Below are 20,023 nucleotides of genomic sequence, written 5' to 3'. Positions count from 1 at the left end.
TATGCCAGCCATAAAGTGATGTAATATTGAATCGACCGGTAGAGGGAGCAAAATATATGTGAAACAGAAACACCTCCCCACCCTCCCGCACAATGTTGCAGGAAGTGAGAAAATGAGAATGTGGAAAAGTCTCTGCAATTGTTTCTGCCCTTCTTTTGCTGCTATAACTGTTTTTAAGGCACTAGCAAGATATTACGATACATTTTCATATAAGGTCTTACTATAGATATAAAACGTATTTGTGCATTGGTGTGCAAATGAGCTATGATGGTTTATGTGAAGGGGGGAACAAAAATCCTATCGGTAACTTGGAAATATTAATGGGTTAAGATTTTTATGAGAGAAAAAGTGGATTTCTGGTTTGAGCAGTGGTTAAACTGGAGGCAGACAGAGACTAATTCTTCCTTGGAGCATGTAAACTAGGAAGTGGCAAATGTGGAGTTAGCATACGGTACCCCTTGAGGCGGTGGGCGTACCTACACTACAAACTTCTATCCATTTTATACAAGTCGCGGAATCCCTCAAAGACCCCTGGGAACTGTAGTTCTCGCGAGGGTGCTGACAATTCTCTTTGCAGATCTCTATCCTCAGGGTTCCTTGGGAGAAAAGGAACTAGTTTTGCAATTAGATGGAGTGTGTCGTGTAGATGGGAGGGCACAGAGACGGGGCTGGGGGGGAGACAGGTTTCACTGCTCAGGATTAAATTCTCAAGAAAAAGCCCTTCCAGCAGCCCAAGAGGAGAAGGCCGTGCCACTCTCCCTAGGGGGATGAGTGTGCTCAGAGGTCGGTGCTCGCCTTCGCCGTGAGGGCTTGGATCCGGGCCGAGTTGCAGGTTTTGCAGAGGATGTGGCCGTCCAGAGGATAGCAGCCTTGATTGTCTCCTTCGGACAAGAGCCCACCGCAGTCCTGAAGAGGAAAACCAGGGAGAAAGCAAAGAAACAAAACCAGAAAAGTTGAATCAATTCTTTATTTACAAAATCCACCCCCCCCCCGCCTTTCTTGCTCTCATCAACAGGCTAAAACATACATCATTTAAAAAAAAAAATCTTTAGGACCGTTAAAAGACGAGCCAAAAAGACCCACAACCATGAACAAACACTAAAACAATTAAAACCAAAGCTAAAAGAGAGAAAGAGAGAAGAACTATTCTCCCTTTCTCAAAATATGAGAACTCGTGGACATTCAATGAAATTGCTGAGCAGTTGGATTAGAACTGATAAAAGGAAGTCCTTCTTCACCCAAAAGGTGATTAACATGTGGAATTCACTGCCACAGGAGGTGGTGGCGGCTGCAAGCATAGACAGCTTCAAGAGGGGAATGGATAAGCATATGGAGCAGAGGTCCATAGAATTATAGAATCATAGAGTTGGAAGGGACCACTAGGGCCATCTAGTCCAACCCCCTGCACAATGCAGGAAACTCACAAATACCTCCCCCTAAATTTACAGGATCTTCATCGCTGTCAGATGGCCATCTAGCCTCTGTTTAAAAACCTCCAAGGAAGGAGAGTCCACCAGCTCCCAAGAAAGCCTGTTCCACTGAGGAACCACTCTAACAGTCAGGAAGTTCTTCCTAATGTTGAGCCGGAAACTCTTTTGATTTAATTTCAACCCGTTGGTTCTGGTCCTACCTCCCGGGGCCACAGAAAAATCATTGATAAAGATGTTGAACAAAACAGGTTGCAGGACAGATCCTTGAGGCAATCCATTTGTCACTCCTCTCCAAGAGGATGAGGTACCATTCACAAGCACTCTTTGGGTGCGATCTGTCAACCAGTTACAGATCCACCTAACGGTAACAGGATCCAAATCACATTTTACCAACTTGTCAACAAGGATAGCATGTGGAACCTTATCAAAAGCCTTACTGAAATCAAGATAAACGATGTTTACAGCATTCCCCTAACCCAGCAAGATAGTCACTTTCTCAAAAAAAGAGATCAGGTTAGTCTGACATGACTTGTTCTTGGGAAAACCATGCTGGCTCTTAGTAATCACATCCATTCTTTCTAAATGTTCCAGGACCGACTGTTTTGATGATTTGTTCTAAAACCTTTCCAGGTATAGACGTCAAGCTGACGGGTGGGTAGTTACCGGAATCGTCTTTTTCCCCCTTCTTGAAGATGTGGACAACATTCGCCCTCCTCCAATCTTCCGGCACCTCTCCTGTTCTCCAAGAATTCTCAAAAATAATAGCCAGAGGCTCAGAAATTACATCCGCAAGCTCTTTTAGGACCCTTGGATGCAGCTCATCTGGCCCTGAGGACTTAGTTTCATTTAAAGAAACTAGGTGCTTATGTACTACCCTTATGCTGATCCTAGGTTGGGACTTCATACCCTCCTTATATGTTCTGTTTTTGCCATGTTGAGCACCATTTCCTTCAGAAGAGAAGACAGGAAAAGTAGGAATTGAGCAGTTCCGCCCTCTCCTCATTACCTGTTACAATTTCACTTTCTTGCCCTCGCAATGGGCCTACCATGTCCTTGCTCTTTTTCTTACTCTGAACATAAGAAAAGAACCCTTTTTTGTTGTTTTTAGCATCTTTGGCCAGCCTAAGCTCATACTGAGCTTTAGCTTTCCAAACTTTTTCTCTACAAGCACTGGTGATTTGTTTATATTCATCCTTGGTTATAAGGCCCTCCTTCCAATTCCTAAAGAAGTCTTTTTTATTTCTCAAGTCTTTAGAGAGCTGTTTATGGAGCCCCTTCGGCTTCTTTAGGCTTTTTCCATTTTTTCTTCTCATAGGAATCGTCTGTGATTGCACTTTCAGTATTTCGCTTTTAAGAAACTCCCATTAGTGGCTATTAGCCACAGGGGATTGTTGGAACTCTCTGTCTGGGGCAAGGATGCTCTGTATTCTTGGTGCTTGTGGGGGGCACAGTGGGAGGGCTTCTGGTGTCCTGGCCCCACTGATGGACCTCCTGATGGCACCTGGGATTTTTTGGCCTCTGTGTGACAAGAATGTTGGACTGGATGGGCCACTGGCCTGATCCAACATGGCTTCTCTTCTGTTCTTATGTGACACAGAGTGTTGGACTGGATGGGCCATTGGCCTGATCCAACATGGCTTCTCTTATGTTCTTATGTGACACAGAGTGTTGGACTGGATGGGCCACTGGCCTGATCCAACATGGCTTCTCTTCTGTTCTTATGTGACACAGGGTGTTGGACTGGATGGGCCACTGGCCTGATCCAACATGGCTTCTCTTCTGTTCTTATGTGACACAGAGTGTTGGACTGGATGGGCCACTGGCCTGATCCAACATGGCTTCTCTTATGTTCTTATGTTCTAATACACATACCAAATTATCAAAAGCAACCATTAAAAGGCTGAACAGGAAGGAGGGGACAACAGGGGAACACCAGACAAAGGAAAGCAGAAGAGACTGTAAGATCGAACCATCTATTTATTTACAGAATTTCCATCCCACCAATCTCCTTTATCTTCCTCCCCCACAACAGACACCCTGTGAGGTGGGTGGGGCTGAGAGGGCTCTCACAGCAGCTGCCCTTTCAAGGACAACCTCTGCCAGAGCTAAGGGTGACCCAAGGCCATTCCAGCAGGTGCAAGTGGAGGAGTGGGGAATCGAACCCGGTTCTCCCAGATAAGAGTCCGCTCTCTTAACCACTACACCAAACTGGCTCTCAGCGGGTATCAGCCACAGCATGTTGTTGGAACTCTCTGCCTGGGGCAGTGATGCTCTGTATTCTTGGTGCTTGGGGGGGGGGGCAACAGTGTGAGGACTTCTAGTGCCCTGGCCCCACTGATGGACTTCCTGATGGCACCTGGGTTTTTTGGCCACTGTGTGACACAGTGTTGGACTGGATGGGTCATTGGCCTGATCCAGCATGGCTTCTCCTATGTGACACAGAGTGTTGGACTGGATGGGCCATTGGCCTGATCCAACATGGCTTCTCTTCTGTTCTTATGTGACCCAGAGTGTTGGACTGGAGGGGCCATTGGCCTGATCCAACATGGCTTCTCTTCTGTTCTTATGTGACCCAGAGTGTTGGACTGGATGGGCCACTGGCCTGATCCAACATGGCTCCTCTTATGTTCTTATGTGACCCAGAGTGTTGGACTGGAGGGGCCACTGGCCTGATCTAACATGGCTCCTCTTATGTTCTTATGTGACACAGAGTGTTGGACTGGATGGGCCACTGGCCTGATCCAACATGGCTTCTCTTCTGTTCTTATGTGACCCAGAGTGTTGGACTGGAGGGGACACTGGCCTGATCCAACATGGCTCCTCTTATGTTCTTATGTGACACAGAGTGTTGGACTGGATGGGCCATTGGCCTGATCCAACATGGCTTCTCTTCTGTTCTTATGTGACACACAGTGTTGGACTGGATGGGCCATTGGCCTGATCCAACATGGCTTCTCTTATGTGACACAGAGTGTTTGACTGGATGGGCCACTGGCCTGATCCAACATGGCTTCTCTTCTGTTCTTATGTGACACACAGTGTTGGACTGGATGTGCCATTGGCCTGATCCAACATGGCTTCTCTTATGTGACACAGAGTGTTGGACTGGATGGGCCATTGGCCTGATCCAACATGGCTTCTCTTATGTGACACACAGTGTTGGACTGGATGGGCCATTGGCCTGATCCAACAGGGCCTCTTATGTTCTTATGAGGTGCTACAAATCCTGCCTCTTTGCCAGGTCTCTGGAGGGGGGCTGAATTGCCAGGCTTCTTTCGGGGAAAGGGGGAGGGGAAAGAGATTTGGGGATTGTTAAATTATTTTTGGTTCTGAACTGAGTATGCACCCAACGATTATCGCAAGCTGCCTTGAACCACGAAAGAAGGCAGGACAGAAATGTTTTAACAAATAGGTGGTCGAAGGCTTTCGTGACTGGAATTCATTAGCTGTCGGAGATTTTCCGGGTTGTCTTGCCAGAGCAGCGTCTGCCGTTTCGCCAGCAGCTATGATCTGCATCCTCAGAAGTAACATGCTGGCGAAACGTCGGGCACTACTATGGCAAGACCACGGCCAGACAGCCTGGGAAATCTACAACACGTAAAGTTTTAGCAAATCAATAAATGATACTGACCTCACAGCGGTAGCACTGCACATGGAAGTCCCGGTCTAAGGCCACGATGCGGACTGTCTCCTCCTGGCCCTGGGCAGGCATGATGGGCTCCTTACAGACAGAACACCGAGGGGCAAATTTCCTATAGGAGGCAAAAGGCCCACTGTGAGAACACCACTCGGCCCAGATGGGAGCAAGTCAAGAGACACACACATCGGCCTTGAGGATGGGCCATTGGCCTGATCCAACATGGCTTCTCTTCTGTTCTTATGTGACCCAGAGTGTTGGACTGGAGGGGCCATTGGCCTGATCCAACATGGCTTCTCTTCTGTTCTTATGTGACCCAGAGTGTTGGACTGGATGGGCCACTGGCCTGATCCAACATGGCTCCTCTTATGTTCTTATGTGACCCAGAGTGTTGGACTGGAGGGGCCACTGGCCTGATCTAACATGGCTCCTCTTATGTTCTTATGTGACACAGAGTGTTGGACTGGATGGGCCACTGGCCTGATCCAACATGGCTCCTCTTATGTTCTTATGTGACACAGAGTGTTGGACTGGATGGGCCATTGGCCTGATCCAACATGGCTTCTCTTATGTTCTTATGTGACACAGAGTGTTGGACTGGAAGGGCCATTGGCCTGATCCAACATGGCTTCTCTTATGTTCTTATGTGACACAGAGTGTTGGACTGGATGGGCCATTGGCCTGATCCAACATGGCTTCTCTTATGTTCTTATGTGACACAGAGTGTTGGACTGGATGGGCCATTGGCCTGATCCAACATGGCTTCTCTTATGTTCTTATGTGACACAGAGTGTTGGACTGGATGGGCCATTGGCCTGATCCAACATGGCTTCTCTTATGTGACACAGAGTGTTGGACTGGAGGGGCCATTGGCCTGATCCAAGATGGCCTCTCTTCTGTTCTTATGTTCTTAGTACAATGCTTGTTAGTAGATGCAGCCACTGAACAGCTTCACAAGTTCAGAAATAAGCACAAAAATCATAAGCATTCTTCTGCAAAGTCCAAAAGGCGAAAGCAAATCGGTGGAACGTTCAGTGCTTCTGTCATCATAAACCACAATCAGCCAAAACAAGCAGAGGATTATATTAAGTATTTTCAAGGTAAATTTGATCCAAACCCAATAAAGAGAATCGCCACTCCACACAGAATCTTTGCCAACATCGAAACAGATGTCAAAAGCTTTGCCTTTCATTCGTAATGTGGAGTGGCGATTCTCTTTATTGGTTTTGGCTCAAATTCTAAAATGCATGTACTTTAGAAACAACAAGTTTGCATAAGAGCCGTTCTTATTTATGTGGTTGTTTTTGTCTTGTTCTGTAACCTTCAAGTGGGGTCCGGAAATCTTTTGGAGTTATATCTGATCTACAGACTACAGAGATCAGTTGCCCTGAAGGAAATGGATAGAGCAAGGATGTCAAACTCAAATATATATTTCAAATATATTCAAAGGAAAGTATAACATTTGCATAAAAGCTGTTCTTATCTAGGTATGTGGAAGTACGAGTGCCTCAAGAATTGAGAGTCATGGAGGAAAAGGACAGGTCCTCTTGTCAAAAACTGGCTGATTAATAGGAAGCAGAGAGTGAGTATAAATGGGCAGTCTTCGCAGTGGAGGACGGTAAGCAGTGGGGTGCCGCAGGGCTCGGTACTGGGTCCCATGCTCTTTAACTTGTTCATAAATGATTTGGAATTGGGAGTGAGCAGTGAAGTGGCCAGGTTTGCAGATGACACTAAATTGTTCAGGGTGGTGAGAACCAGAGAAGATGGCGAGGCATTCCAAAGGGATCTGTTGAGGCTGCGTGAGTGGGAGTCAACGTGGCAGATGCGGTTCAATGTGGCCAAGTGCAAAGTAATGCACATTGGGGCCAAGAATCCCAGCTACAAATCCAAGTTGATGGGGTGTGAACTGGCAGAGACTGACCAAGAGAGAGATCTTGGGGTCGCGGTAGATAACTCACTGAAAATGTCAAGACAGTGTGTGATTGCAATAAAAAAGGCCAACGCCATGCTGGGAATTATTAGGAAGGGAATTGAAAATAAATCAGCCAGTATCATAATGCCTCTGTATAAATGGATGGTGCGGCCACATTTGGAGTACTGTGCACTATTCTGGCATTTATAGCATTGGAAAAAGTCCAGAAAAGCGCAACTAGAATGATTAAAGGTTTGGAACACTTTCCCTATGAAGAAAGGTTAAAACGCTTGGGGCTCTTTAGCTTGGAGAAACATCAACTGTGGTGTGACATGATAGAGGTTTACAAGATTATGCATGGGATGGAGAAAGTAGAGAGAGAAGTCCTTTTCTCCCTTTCTCACAATACAAGAACTCGTGGGCGTTCAATGAAATTGCTGAGCAGTCAGGTTAAAATGGATAAAAGGAAGTCCTTCTTCACCCAAAGGGTGATTAACATGTGGAATTCACTGCCACAGGAGGTGGTGGTGGCTGCAAGCATAGCCAGCTTTAAGAAGGGATTGGATAAAAAAATGGAGTGGAGGTCCATCAGTGGTTATTAGCCACAGTATGTATATATATGTGTGTGTGTGTGTGTATGCGTATGTGTGTCTTTGTATATATATATATATATATATATATATATATATATATATATATATATATATACACACACATATATTGGCCACTGTGTAACACAGAGTGTTGGACTGGAGAGGCCATTGGCCTGATCCAGCATGGCCTCTCTTCTGTTCTTATGTGACACAGAGTGTTGGACTGGATGGGCCATTGGCCTGATCCAACATGGCTTCTCTTATGTTCTTATGTGACACAGAGTGTTGGACTGGAGAGGCCATTGGCCTGATCCAGCATGGCCTCTCTTCTGTTCTTATGTGACACAGAGTGTTGGACTGGAGGGACCACTGGCCTGATCCAAGATGGCCTCTCTTCTGTTCTTATGTGACACAGAGTGTTGGACTGGAGGGGCCATTTGCCTGATCCAACATGGCTTCTGTTATGTTCTTATGAGACACAGAGTGTTGGACTGGAGGGGCCATTGGCCTGATCCAACAGGGCTTCTCTTATGTTCTTATGTGACACGGAGTGTTGGACTGCAGGGGCCACTGGCCTGATCCAACATGGCTTCTGTTATGTTCTTATGAGACGCAGAGTGTTGGACTGGAGGGGCCACTGGCCTGATCCAACATGGCTTCTGTTATGTTCTTATGAGACACAGAGTGTTGGACTGGAGGGGCCATTGGCCTGATCCAACAGGGCTTCTCTTATGTTCTTATGTGACACGGAGTGTTGGACTGCAGGGGCCACTGGCCTGATCCAACATGGCTTCTGTTATGTTCTTATGAGACACAGAGTGTTGGACTGGAGGGGCCATTGGCCTGATCCAACATGGCTTCTCTTATGTTCTTATGTGACACAGAGTGTTGGACTGGAGGGGCCATTGGCCTGATCCAACATGGCTTCTCTTATGTTCTTATGTGACACAGAGTGTTGGACTGGAGGGGCCATTGGCCTGATCCAACATGGCTTCTCTTATGTTCTTATGTGACACAGAGTGTTGGACTGTAGGGGCCACTGGCCTGATCCAACATGGCTTCTGTTATGTTCTTAACAACCCCTTCTGTATAACACGAAAGGAATCTCACAATATTTCATCCAAGGCCATGAACTGGTGCCTGTTTCTGAGCTGGTGCTTGTTTGAAGTCGGTTGAGACCAGGGGTCACTTTGTAGAAGAATAGGTGGTGGAGCTCATCCAGGGATTTTTATGCAGCTGCACCTAATATTCAATGGACAAGGGAGGTGGGGAGGGAGAGGGGGAACTCTCAGAAAGGTTCAGGGGCTGGGCTCCTGCGAGCTCGTGCTGAAACGGAGGCTTGGTTGAGAATATATGTCCTTGGATGAAATATTGTGAATTTTGTTGTTCAGTCGCACAGTCGAGTTCGACTCTTTGCGACCCCCTGGACCAAGTCACGCCAGGCCCTGCTGTCTTCCACCATCCTCTGACGTCTGTTCAAATTCGTGTTTGTTACATCAGTAACACTGTCCAGCCATCTCCTCTTTTGCCGCCCCCTTCTTCTTTTGCCTTCTGTCTTTCCCAGCATCAGGGTCTTCTCCAGGGAGTGCTTCCTTCTCATTGGGTGGCCAAAGGATTTGCGCTTCAGCATCTGACCTTCCAGGGAACAGTCTGGGTTGATTTCCCTTAGGACTGACTGATTGGATCTTCTTGCAGTCCAAGGGACTCTCAAGAGTCTTTTCCAGCACCACAGCTCAAAAGCATCTTTTCTTCTGTGCTCGGCCTTAGAATCATAGAGTTGGAAGGTACCTCTAGGGTCATCTAGTCCAACCCCTTGCACAATGCAGGAAACCCACAAACACCTCCCCCTCAATTCACAGGATCTTCATCGCTGTCAGATGGCCATCTAGCCTCTGTTGAAAAACCTCCAAGGAAGGAGAGCCCATCACCTCCTGAGGAAGCCTGTTCCACTGAGGAACTGCTCTAAATTCACAAACACCTCCCCCTAAATTCACAGGATCTTCATTGCTGTCAGATGGCCCTCTAGCCTTTGTTGAAGAACCTCCAATGAAGGAGAGCCCACCACCTCCCGAGGAAGCCTGTTCCACTGAGGAACTGCTCTAAACTCACAAATACCTCCCCCTAAATTCACAGGATCTTCATTGCTGTCAGATGGCCCTCTAGCCTTTGTTGAAAAACCTCCAAGGAAGGAGAGCCCACCACCTCCTGAGGAAGCCTGTTCCACTAAGGAACTGCTCTAAACTCACAAATACCTCCCCCTAAATTCACAGGATCTTCATCGCTGTCAGATGGCCATCTAGCCTCTGTTGAAAAACCTCCAAGGAAGGAGAGCCCACCACCTCCCGAGGAAGCCTGTTCCACTGAGGAACTGCTCTAAACTCACAAACACCTCCCCCTAAATTCACAGGATCTTCATTGCTGTCAGATGGCCATCTAGCCTCTGTTGAAAAACCTCCAAGGAAGGAGAGCTCACCACCTTTTGAGGAAGTGCTCTAAACTCACAAACACCTCCCCCTAAATTCACAGGATCTTCATTGCTGTCAGATGGCCCTCTAGCCTTTGTTGAAGAACCTCCAAGGAAGGAGAGCCCACCACCTCCCAAGGAAGTCTTCCACTGAGGAATCGCTCTAACCGTCAGGAAGTTCTTCCTTATGATCCAACTCCCACAGCCATACCTTACTACTGGGAACACCATCGCTTTGACTATACGGACTTTTGTTGGCAGGGTGATGTCTCTACTCTTTATTCTACTGCCCAGGTTCACCATAGCTGTCCTCCCAAGGAGCAACCGTCTTTTAATTTCATGGCTACAGTATAACTTTAGTGTTATATAAAAGAAGTTGTTGATACTGATTAACTATGAAGCTGTATGAATTGTGGTTCGTGGATTATTTGATTTGAAGGGAAATGGAGTAGCATGTTTTGAAGAGGGACCCATGCAGAGACACAGTCAACTTGGAGAATGGATCAGTTTGCCCCACCACTCTTCTCACAAAAAGCCTAAAGTTGTTGGTCTTAAAAGTACCACCGGACTCCGGCTATGTTCTCCTCCTTTTGTCCTGTCTCTCTCTAACACACCCAGGGTCTGGAATTCTTGTAGGAGCTCCTTTGCCTATTAGGCCACACCCCCCCGATGCAGCCAATCCTCCGAGAGCTTACAAAAAAGAGCCTTGTAAGCTGTCGGAGGACTGGCTACATCGGGGGGAGGGGGGTGGACTAATAGGCCAAGGAGCTGCTGCCGGAATCCCACCCCTGAACACACCCACCTGTGGAAGTCCTCGATGCAGTGGATGTTGCCTCCGGCGTCCATGGTGAAAGGGATGCCGTCCAAGCTGCGGTGGCACATCACGCAGGTGAAGCAGTGGGGGTGGTAGGCTTTCCCGGTGGCCCGCAGGATCCGTTCCATGATGGGCTTGGCGCAGACACTGCACTGCTCCAGGGTATTCTGCGGAGGGAGAGAAAGGAGAAGCCACGGTGGGTCGGGAAGTCCTCTCTGGCTTCAGCTCTGGGAATGCCAACCGAGGCTCCCTCTCAGGGCTGGAATTCCAGCAGGAGCTCCTTCGCCGATTAGGCCACGCCCCCACGATGTAGCCAATCCTCCAAGAGCTTACAAGGGTCATTTTGGTAAGATCTCGGAGGATTAGCTCCCCAGCTTCCTTAGGTCTTTATGCTTTCTGCGGCAAAATGCCCCATTATCCATCAGACTTAACCATTCCAAGTCATCGCAGGGCGTTTATGATGGCTAGACTAAATGCGTCTCCCTCCAAAGTTCTACAAGGGAGATCTCGAGTCCCTTTAGGCGACAGACTCTGTTGCTGTGGAGCGAATATTCCCGACTCAATTCAGCATATATTGCTCGATTGTTCCTTTTATCATGATCTCCGTAAAGATTTATTTTGCAAGCTTCTCCCCAGATCTGTCTATTCTGCTGCCCTGTTATTATTTATTGAACGATACTGAGGGGGAGGTTAGCGAGGCGGTGGCCAAATTTTTGGCTGACGTCCTTCAATTTAAATCTGACCGTGTACGAATGCATCCGTAAGCTCGGTTTCGTTTTGATTTTATCTCCAATGTTTAAATTGTTATATTCTGTGTATTTTTATTTGCAACTGAGATGCCATTAAAGGTTTGGCATGGCTAGAAGACTGCAGATTTATACCCCGACCTTCTCTCTGAATCAGAGACTCAGAGCACCTTGAAAAAAAGGAAAGGTCCCCTGTGCAAGCACCAGTCGTTTCCGACTCTGGGGTAACGTTGTTTTCACAACATTTCACGGCAGACTTTTTACAGGGTGGTTTGCCATTGGCTTCCCCAGTCATCTACATTTTTCTCCCAGTAAGCTGGGGACTCATTTGACCAACCTTGGAAGGATGGAAGTCTGAGTCAACCTTGGGCCGGCTACCTGAACCAGCTTCCGCCAGGGATGGAACTCAGGTCATGAGCAGAGGGCTCCGACTGCAGTACTGCAGCTTTACCACTTTGCGCCATGGGGCTTCTGTTAATGAAGGCTGGAAAGGAAAGGTCCCCTGTGCAAGCACCAGTCGTTTCTAACTCTGGGGTGACGTTGCTTTCGCAACGTTTTCACGGCAGACTTTTTACGGGGTGCTTTGCCATTGCCTCTGATGTAGGGTTGCCAAGTCAAATTCAAGAAATATCTGGGGACTTTGGGGGTGGAGCCAGGAGACATTGGGGTGGAGCCAAGATCAAGGCTGTGACAAGCATAATTGAACTCCAAAGGAGTTCTGGCCATCACATTTAAAGGGACGGCACACCTTTTCAATTCCTTCCTTCCATAGGAAATAATGGATAGGGGCACCTTCTTTTGGGCTCATAGAATTGGACCCCCTGGTCCAATCTTTTTGAAACTTGGGGGGTATTTTGGGGAGAGGCACTAGATGCTAGACTGAAAATTTGGTGCCTCTACCCTAAAAAACACCCCCCCCCCCTGAGCCCCAGATACCAATTCTCCATGATTTTCTATGGGAATAAATCTCCATAGGGAATAAGAGTTCCCAGCAGACATTTCCCTCCCCTCCCCCGGCTTTCTGACGACCCTGAAGTGGGGGGAGGGTCTCCAAACCGGGGGATCCCCTGCCCCCACCTGGGGATTGGCAACCCGACTCTGATGTGGGCCTCCCAGACCCTTGTCTGATTTGGCTCTTGGAGCCTCAGCTCTTGCAAACGGCCTTGTCTCCAACTGGACAAAGCCAGGCCTGATGTCAAATCCTTATAAACGTCTCTTGGTGCAATTCCGTTCTCGCTGGGAGCTGGCTGCTTGTCCAGTAACAGGTCTGGGATGTCCATGACTTCTCCAGTGTCCAGCTTTGATCGAGAGGAACTGGCTGAGCAGGTCCCCAAAAAGGGGCCAGCCGCTAGCGCGATAAGAAAGCTGGCAGGCTGACGCTTTTTAACCACCTCTCCCCTCCCAGCCAAAACCTGGCTTGGGCAACTGCATTCCTCCACTTGAAAAGGGGCATAAAAATAGCCATACTTTCTCCCAGTTTGGTGTAGTGGTGAAGTGTGCGGACTCTTATCTGGGAGAACCGGGTTTGATTCCCCACTCCTCCACTTGCACCTGCTAGCATGGTCTTGGGTCAGCCAGAGCTCTGGCAGAAGTTGTCCTTGAAAGGGCAGCTTCTGTCAGAGCTCTCAGCCCCACCCATCTCACAGGGTGTCTGTTGTGGGGGAGGAAGGTAAAGGAGATTGTGAGCTGCTCTGAAAGCCAGTTTGGTGTAGTGGTTAAGTGTGCGGACTCTTATCTAGGAGAAATTGGTTTGATTCCCCACTCCTCCACTTGCACCTGCTGGAATGGCCTTGGGTTAGCCAGAGCTCTCGCAGAGCTGCCCTTGAAAGGGCAGCTTCTGGGAGAGGTCTCTCAGCCCCACCTACCTCACAGGGTGTCTTTTGTGGGGGAAGGAGATAAAGGAGATTGTAAGCCACTCTGAGACTCAGAGAAAAGCGTGGGGTATAAATCTCCAGTCTTCTTTTCCTTTTTGCCTGGAGGTCCTCCTGGAGCCGACCTGGCTCCCAGTGAGAGGAAACAAAGTTTCAGCCTTTAACAACTGCATTTTGCAAATGTTTCTTCAAGAGGGATTGGATAATTAGCTGGCACCAGAGGTCATTTTGTAAGAAAACATATGGTGGAATCATTAGCATAACTCATTAGAACATGCTGCCCCCCCCCCCCACCAGCCAAAAGCAGCCTGATGCAAGAAAGGAGAACCCCGGTTGAGCGAGACCTGCTTGGGTTGGTTAGAGATCCAGCCAGCCGAAGCAGGCCTCACTCGCCTGGGGCTCCCCTTCAATCAAAAGACCAGCAAGCCACCCACCACCCAAAATCACATCAGAAGTGGAGAAAGGGTGGCGTGGGCTTCTCCAGGGCTTTATGAGGGCTGCTGGGGGCGTGGCAAAGCCCCTGGTGGCTGGCTGGCTGCCCGCTCTCCTAATCCGGGGATTGTTATGCCCAGGGGTGGAATTCTAGCAGGAGCTCTTTTGCATATCAGGCCGCACACCCCTGATTTAGCCAATCCTCCAAGAGCTTACAAGACTTTTTTTTTGTAAGCTCCTGGAGGATTCGCTACATTTTTGGGGTGTGTGGCCTAATATGCAAAGGAGCTCCTGCTAGAATTCCACCCCTGGTTATGCAGCTGCACCTACTATTCAACGGACAAGGTAAGTAGGTGGGGAGGAGGAGGGGAAGCTGTTAGAAAGGTTCAGGAGCTGCATTCCTGTGAGCTCCTGCTGAATTCAAGGTAGGGTTGCCAAGTCCAATTTAAGAAATATCTGGGGACTTTGGGGGTGGAGCCAGGAGACTTTGGGGGAGGAGCCAGGAGACCTCAGGGTGGAGCCAAGATCAAGGCTGTGACAAGCATCATTGAACTCCAAAAGGAGTTCTGGCCATCACATTTAAAGGGACGGCACACCTTTTCCATGCCTTCCTTCCATAGGAAATAATGAAGGATAGGGGCACCTTCTTTTGGGGCTCATAAATTGGACCCCCTGGTCCAATCGTTTTGAAACTTGGGGGGGGGGGTATTTTGGGGAGAGGCACTAGATGCTGTATTGAAAATATGGTGCCTCTACCTCAAAAAACAGCTCCCCCAGAGCCCCAGATACCTGCAATCAATTTTCCATGATTTTCTAGGGGAATAAATCTCTATAGGGAATAACAGAGTTCCCAGCAGACATTTCCCTCCCCTCCCCCCGCTTTCTGACGACCCTGAAGCGGGGGGAGGGCCTCCAAACCGGGGGATCCCCTGCCCCCACCTGGGGATTGGCAACCCTAATTCAAGGTCTGACCGGCACCATATTTTATAGACTCCTCCTGGCTTCAGGACCTTCTTGTACTTCTCCAAACAAACCCTAACAGCAGAACTATTTGAATTAAAATCCGGAATGCGTGGCTGGAGGCCATGAGCTCGTGGGAACCCTTTTTTGCTCCCTCCCTGACTCCTGAATGGCCTTCAGGGTTTAGCATCAGCCTTACAACTTCTCCTTTGGCATGCAAAGAATGCTTTAGGCCTCCCCACCAAATACCCATAGCCGGTTCCCACTCCTTTTGCATCGGAAGACAGGATGATTTCATGAGAAGTTCACTGGCAGAGTGTTAACTGGGAAAGGTACAGAGACTCACACAGGGGGACGCTGGGCAGACTTCGAGTACTCATTTGGAGTACTGTGTACAATTCTGGTCACCACATCTCAAAAAAGATATTTTAGCATTGGGGAAGGGAAGTGCAGAAAAGGGCAACTAAATGATTAAAGGGTTGCAACACTTTCCCTGTGAAGAAAGGTTAAAGGGCTGGGGGCTCTTTAGCTTGGAGAAACGTCGACTGAAGGGTGGCGTGAGAGAGATTTACAAGATTATGCATGGGATGGAGAAAGTAGAGAAAGAAGTACTTTTCTCCCTTTCTCACAACACAAGAACTCTTTACACAAGAACCCGATCTCACAGCACAAGAACTTGATACAATACAATACAAGAACACAATGCAATTTCATTCAATGAAATTGCTGAGCAGTCAAGTTAGAACAGATAAAAGGAAGGACTTCTTCAACCAAAGGGTGATTAACATGTGGGATTCACGGCCACAGGAGGTGGCGGCGGCTACAAGCATAGCCAGTTTTAAGAGGGGATTGGATAAAAATACGGAGCTGAGGTCCATCAGTGGCTATTAGCTACAAGGTATCGATGGAACTCTCTGTCTGGGCAAGTGATGCTCTGTCTTCTTGGTGCTTGGGAGGGCAACAGTGGGAGGGCTTCTAGTGTCTTGGCCCCACTGGTGGACCTCCTGATAGCACCTGGTTTTTTTTGGCCACAGAGTGTTGGACTGGATGGGCCACTGGCCTGATCCAACATGGCTTCTCTTCTGTTCTTATGTGACACAGAGTGTTGGACTGGAGGGTCCACTGGCCTGATCCAACATGGCTTCTCTTCTGTTCTTATGTGACACAGAGTGTTGGACTGGAGGGTCCACTGGCCTGATCCAACATGGCTTCTCTTATGTTCTTATGTGACACAGAGTGTTGGACTGGAGGGGCCACTGGCCTGATCCAACATGGCTTCTCTTATGTTCTTATGTGACACAGAGTGTTGGACTGGAGGGGCCACTGGCCTGATCCAACATGGCTTCTCTTCTGTTCTTATGTGACACAGAGTGTTGGACTGGAGGGTCCACTGGCCTGATCCAACATGGCTTCTCTTCTGTTCTTATGTGACTCAGAGTGCTGGACTGCAGGGGCCACTGGCCTGATCCAACATGGCTTCTCTTATGTTCTAAAACTATCCCGAACAGAGCATCATGCATTGTCGAACTGAATCCAACCTGCCTGCATTTAGCCAGTTGGGGGTAGTGGTTAAGCAAGTGAACTCTTATTTAGGAGAAAAAGGTTTGATTCCCCACTCCTCCGCTTGCGACTGCTGGAGTGACCTTGGGACAGCCGTAACTCTCTCAGAGCTGTTCTGCTCAAGAGCAGTTTCTGTCAGAGCTCTCTCAGTCCCACCTACTTCACAGGGTGTCTGTTGTGGGGAGGGGAAGGGAAAGGAGATTTGAATGCTGCTCTGAGACTCCTTTGGCTAGTGAAGGGCAGGGTATAAAGCCAATCTTCTGCTCCTCCTTCTCCTCTTCTGAAATATGCTTTTAATTATCTATATCTATATCTTTATTTCTATGACTTGTAACCCACCCTGAGCCCACTTGCAGGGAGGGAAGAAGAAGAAGAAGAAGAAGAAGAAGAAGAAGAAGAAGAAGAAGAAGAAGAAGAAGAAGAAGAAGAAGAAGAAGAGGAGGAGGAGGAGGAGGAGGAGGAGGAGGAGACTGGAATTATACCCTGCCCTTCACTACCCAAAGGCGTCTCAGAGCAGCTTACAGTCTCCTTTCCTTTCCCTCCCCACAACCGACACACTGTAAGGTGGGTGGGGCTGAGAGAACTCTGACAGAAGCTGCCCTTTCCAGGACAACCACTGCCAGAGCTATGGCTGACCCAAGGCGATTCCAGCAGCTGCAAGTGGAGGAGTGGGGAACCAAACCCGGTTCTCCCAGATAAGAGTCCGCACACTTAACCACTGCACCAAACTGGCTCTTGAACAAAACGAACAAACAAAACAGTTTTGGCAAGGAAATCCCCCAAAGTTTGCACCAGTTGGTACCCAACCAAGCAATAAGACGGCTGTCTCTTTTCCCCCCTGGAAAGTCTCCATCCCAGGGGTGTTGTTAGGAAGGCCGGATCTGACATAGAGGAGACCTTGTCGGGCCAGGCCATGTCGGGCTGGGGCGTATCTGTACCTATTTGACACTCGGTAACAGAAAGATAAACTTTATAAAGGACACACAGAAACACAAAGATCTTTTTTTTTTTAAAGTACTTAAAATAAAACATGATTAAACCATAGCATCAAAATGTTAACTTTTTAATGTTTTAAACTGTTTTATGTCTTTTATGTTTTATACTCATGAAGACGCATGAGAATGTAAGCTGCCCTGAGCCCGGTTCGGCGGGGAGGGCGGGGTATAAAGGGAATTAAATAAATAAATAAAGGAAAGGAAAGGTCCCCCGTGCAAACACACGTCGTTTCCGACTGTGGGGTGACTTTTTACAGGGTGGTTTGCCATTGCCATCCCCAGTCATCTACACTTTCCCCCCAGCAAGCTGGGGACTCATTTTACCGACCTTAGAATGAGGGAAGGCTGACTCAACCTCGAGCCGGCTACCTGAAAACCCATCTTTCACCGGGGATCGAACTCAGGACGTGAGCAGAGCTTAGGACTGCAGTACTGCAGCTTTAACATTCTGCGCCAAGGGGCTCTATTAGCACTAACTGGTCTTAAAGGTTTTTCTTTTTGTACCTCTCCCATGGGATCCAGGGAACTGAGCAAAGGAAGCTCTGGCTCTTTCCTTCCTTCCCCAGGGGGCCAGGAGGGGGAGGAGACTCAGTCAATAGAAGGACGAGAGGCTTGGCTCAGTAGCTCTGCTGTGTGATTGAGAGAGCCTGGCAAAGCAAGCTCTCCCTCTCCCCTTCCTCCCCAAGGGAGGAGCCTCAGCCAATGGCGAAAACAGAGGCTTTGCTCTGTAGCTCTTGTGCAGCTGAGCAAACCTGACAAAGCAAGCTGTGATGGAGAAGGAAGCAAAAGAGAGGGAGAAGGAAGCAGATGACAGCCAGTTGCTCGGGGGCCTGAAAGGTTCCCCCTGAGGGCCTGATTCGGCCCCTGGGCCACATGTTTGACACCTCTGTTCTATCCCATCTCAGTGGTCAAAAGCACTAACTGGAAATAGGTACTTATCAGCATCCTACATAGAATCATAGAATCCTGGAGTCGGAAGGGAACTCTAGGGTCATCTAGTCCAACCCCCTGCACAATGCAGGAAACTCACAAACACCTCCCCCTAAATTCACAAGATCTTCATTGCTGTCTAATGGCCATCCAGCCTCTGTTTAGAAACCTCTAAGGAAGGAAAGCCCACCACCTCCCAAAGAAGCCTGTTCCACTGAGGAACCACTCTAACGGTCAGGAAGTTCTTCCTAATGTTGAGCCGGAAACTCTTTTGATTTAACTTCAACGCATTGGTTCTGGTCCTACCTTCCGGGGCCACAGAAAAAAATTCCACCCCATCCTCTATAGGACAGCCCTTCAAGGACTTGAAGATGGTGATCCTATCACTTCTCAGCCACCTCCTCTCCAGGCTAAACATCCCCAGCTCCTTCAACCTTTCCTCATAGGACTTGGTTTCCAGACCTCTCACCATCTTCGTCGCCCTCCTCTGGACCCGTTCCAGCTTGTCTAGATCCTTCTTAAAACGTAGTGCCAAAAACTGAACACAATACTCCAGATGAGGTCTTACCAGAGTAAAGCGATACCATCACATCATGTGATCTGGACACTACACTTCTGTTGATACAGCCCAAAATTGCATTTGCCTTTTTAGTCACCAAATCACACTGCTGACTCATGTTCAGCGTATGATCCACTAAGACCCTTAGATCCTTTTCGCACATACTACTGCTAAGACAAGTCTTCCACAGCCTATAACCATGCATTGGATTCTTCCTACCAAAATGCAGAACTTTACATTTATCCCCGTTAAAATTCATTTTTTTTTTATTTTAGCCCATTTTCCAGCCTGTTTCTGTCTTCTTCTGTGTTTGCAACCCCTTCCAATTTAGTATCATCTGCAAATTTAATAAGTGTTTCCTTTATTCCTTCACCCAAATCATTGATAAAGATGTTGAACAAAACAGATTCCGGGACAGATCCTTGAGGCACTCCACTTGTCACTCCTCTCCAAGAGGATGAGGAACCATTCACAAGCACTCTTTGGGTGCGATCCGTCAACCAGTTACAGATCCACCTAACGGTAACAGGATCCAGACCTCATTTTACCAACTTGTCAACAAGGATAGTATGTGGAACTTTATCAAAAGCCTTACTGAAATCAAGATAAATGATGTCTACAGCATTCCCCTGATCCAGCAAGGTAGTCACTTTCTCAAAAAAAAGAGATCAGGTTAGTCTGACATGACTTGTTCTTGAGAAAACCATGCTGGCTCTTAGTAATCACATCCATTCTTTCTAAATGTTCCAGGACCGACTGTTTGATGATTTGTTCTAAAACTTTTCCAGGTATAGACATCAAGCTGACAGGTCAGTAGTTACCCGGATCCTCTTTTTTCCCCTTCTTGAAGATGGGGACAACATTCGCCCGCCTCCAATCTTCCGGCACCTCTCCTGTTCATGAGAAGCTGGATAACACAGCTGAGGTTGGAATCCATTCGGGGTTTTTTGCATCTCTTTAGCAGCATTACAATAACAGTGCAGCAAAGAACAACAGCCAGTCTCCCTAGGATTTTCTCGGTGGTGGGCTTTACATACAATTACGAGGGAAATGACAGGAAATTGACCCATTTGTGTCGAATCATCCGGTCCCGTTCTGCGCTATTTCTTTTCACGGCCCA

General features: G+C 48.0%; 1 protein-coding gene across 1 annotated transcript in view; it reads right to left on the bottom strand.

Moving 5' to 3' along the window:
* Positions 1–688: 688 nt before the first annotated feature.
* The window catches only part of LOC132574389 (lipoma-preferred partner homolog), a 116,886-nt gene continuing 97,551 nt past the window's right edge, over positions 689–20,023 (bottom strand). Inside the window, exons 4-6 of the mRNA XM_060242752.1 lie at positions 10,839–11,017; positions 5,062–5,182; positions 689–906 (exon numbers count right to left, since the gene is read on the bottom strand). Of these exons, the coding sequence (XP_060098735.1) occupies positions 778–906; positions 5,062–5,182; positions 10,839–11,017 (429 nt within the window). The 3' untranslated portion in view covers positions 689–777. The remainder of the gene's footprint in view (positions 907–5,061; positions 5,183–10,838; positions 11,018–20,023) is intronic.

This window comes from Heteronotia binoei, chromosome 6, assembly GCF_032191835.1.
Source record: "Heteronotia binoei isolate CCM8104 ecotype False Entrance Well chromosome 6, APGP_CSIRO_Hbin_v1, whole genome shotgun sequence".
NCBI classification, from domain to species: Eukaryota; Metazoa; Chordata; class Lepidosauria; order Squamata; family Gekkonidae; genus Heteronotia; species Heteronotia binoei.
This window is presented reverse-complemented; position numbering and strand designations above follow the sequence as displayed.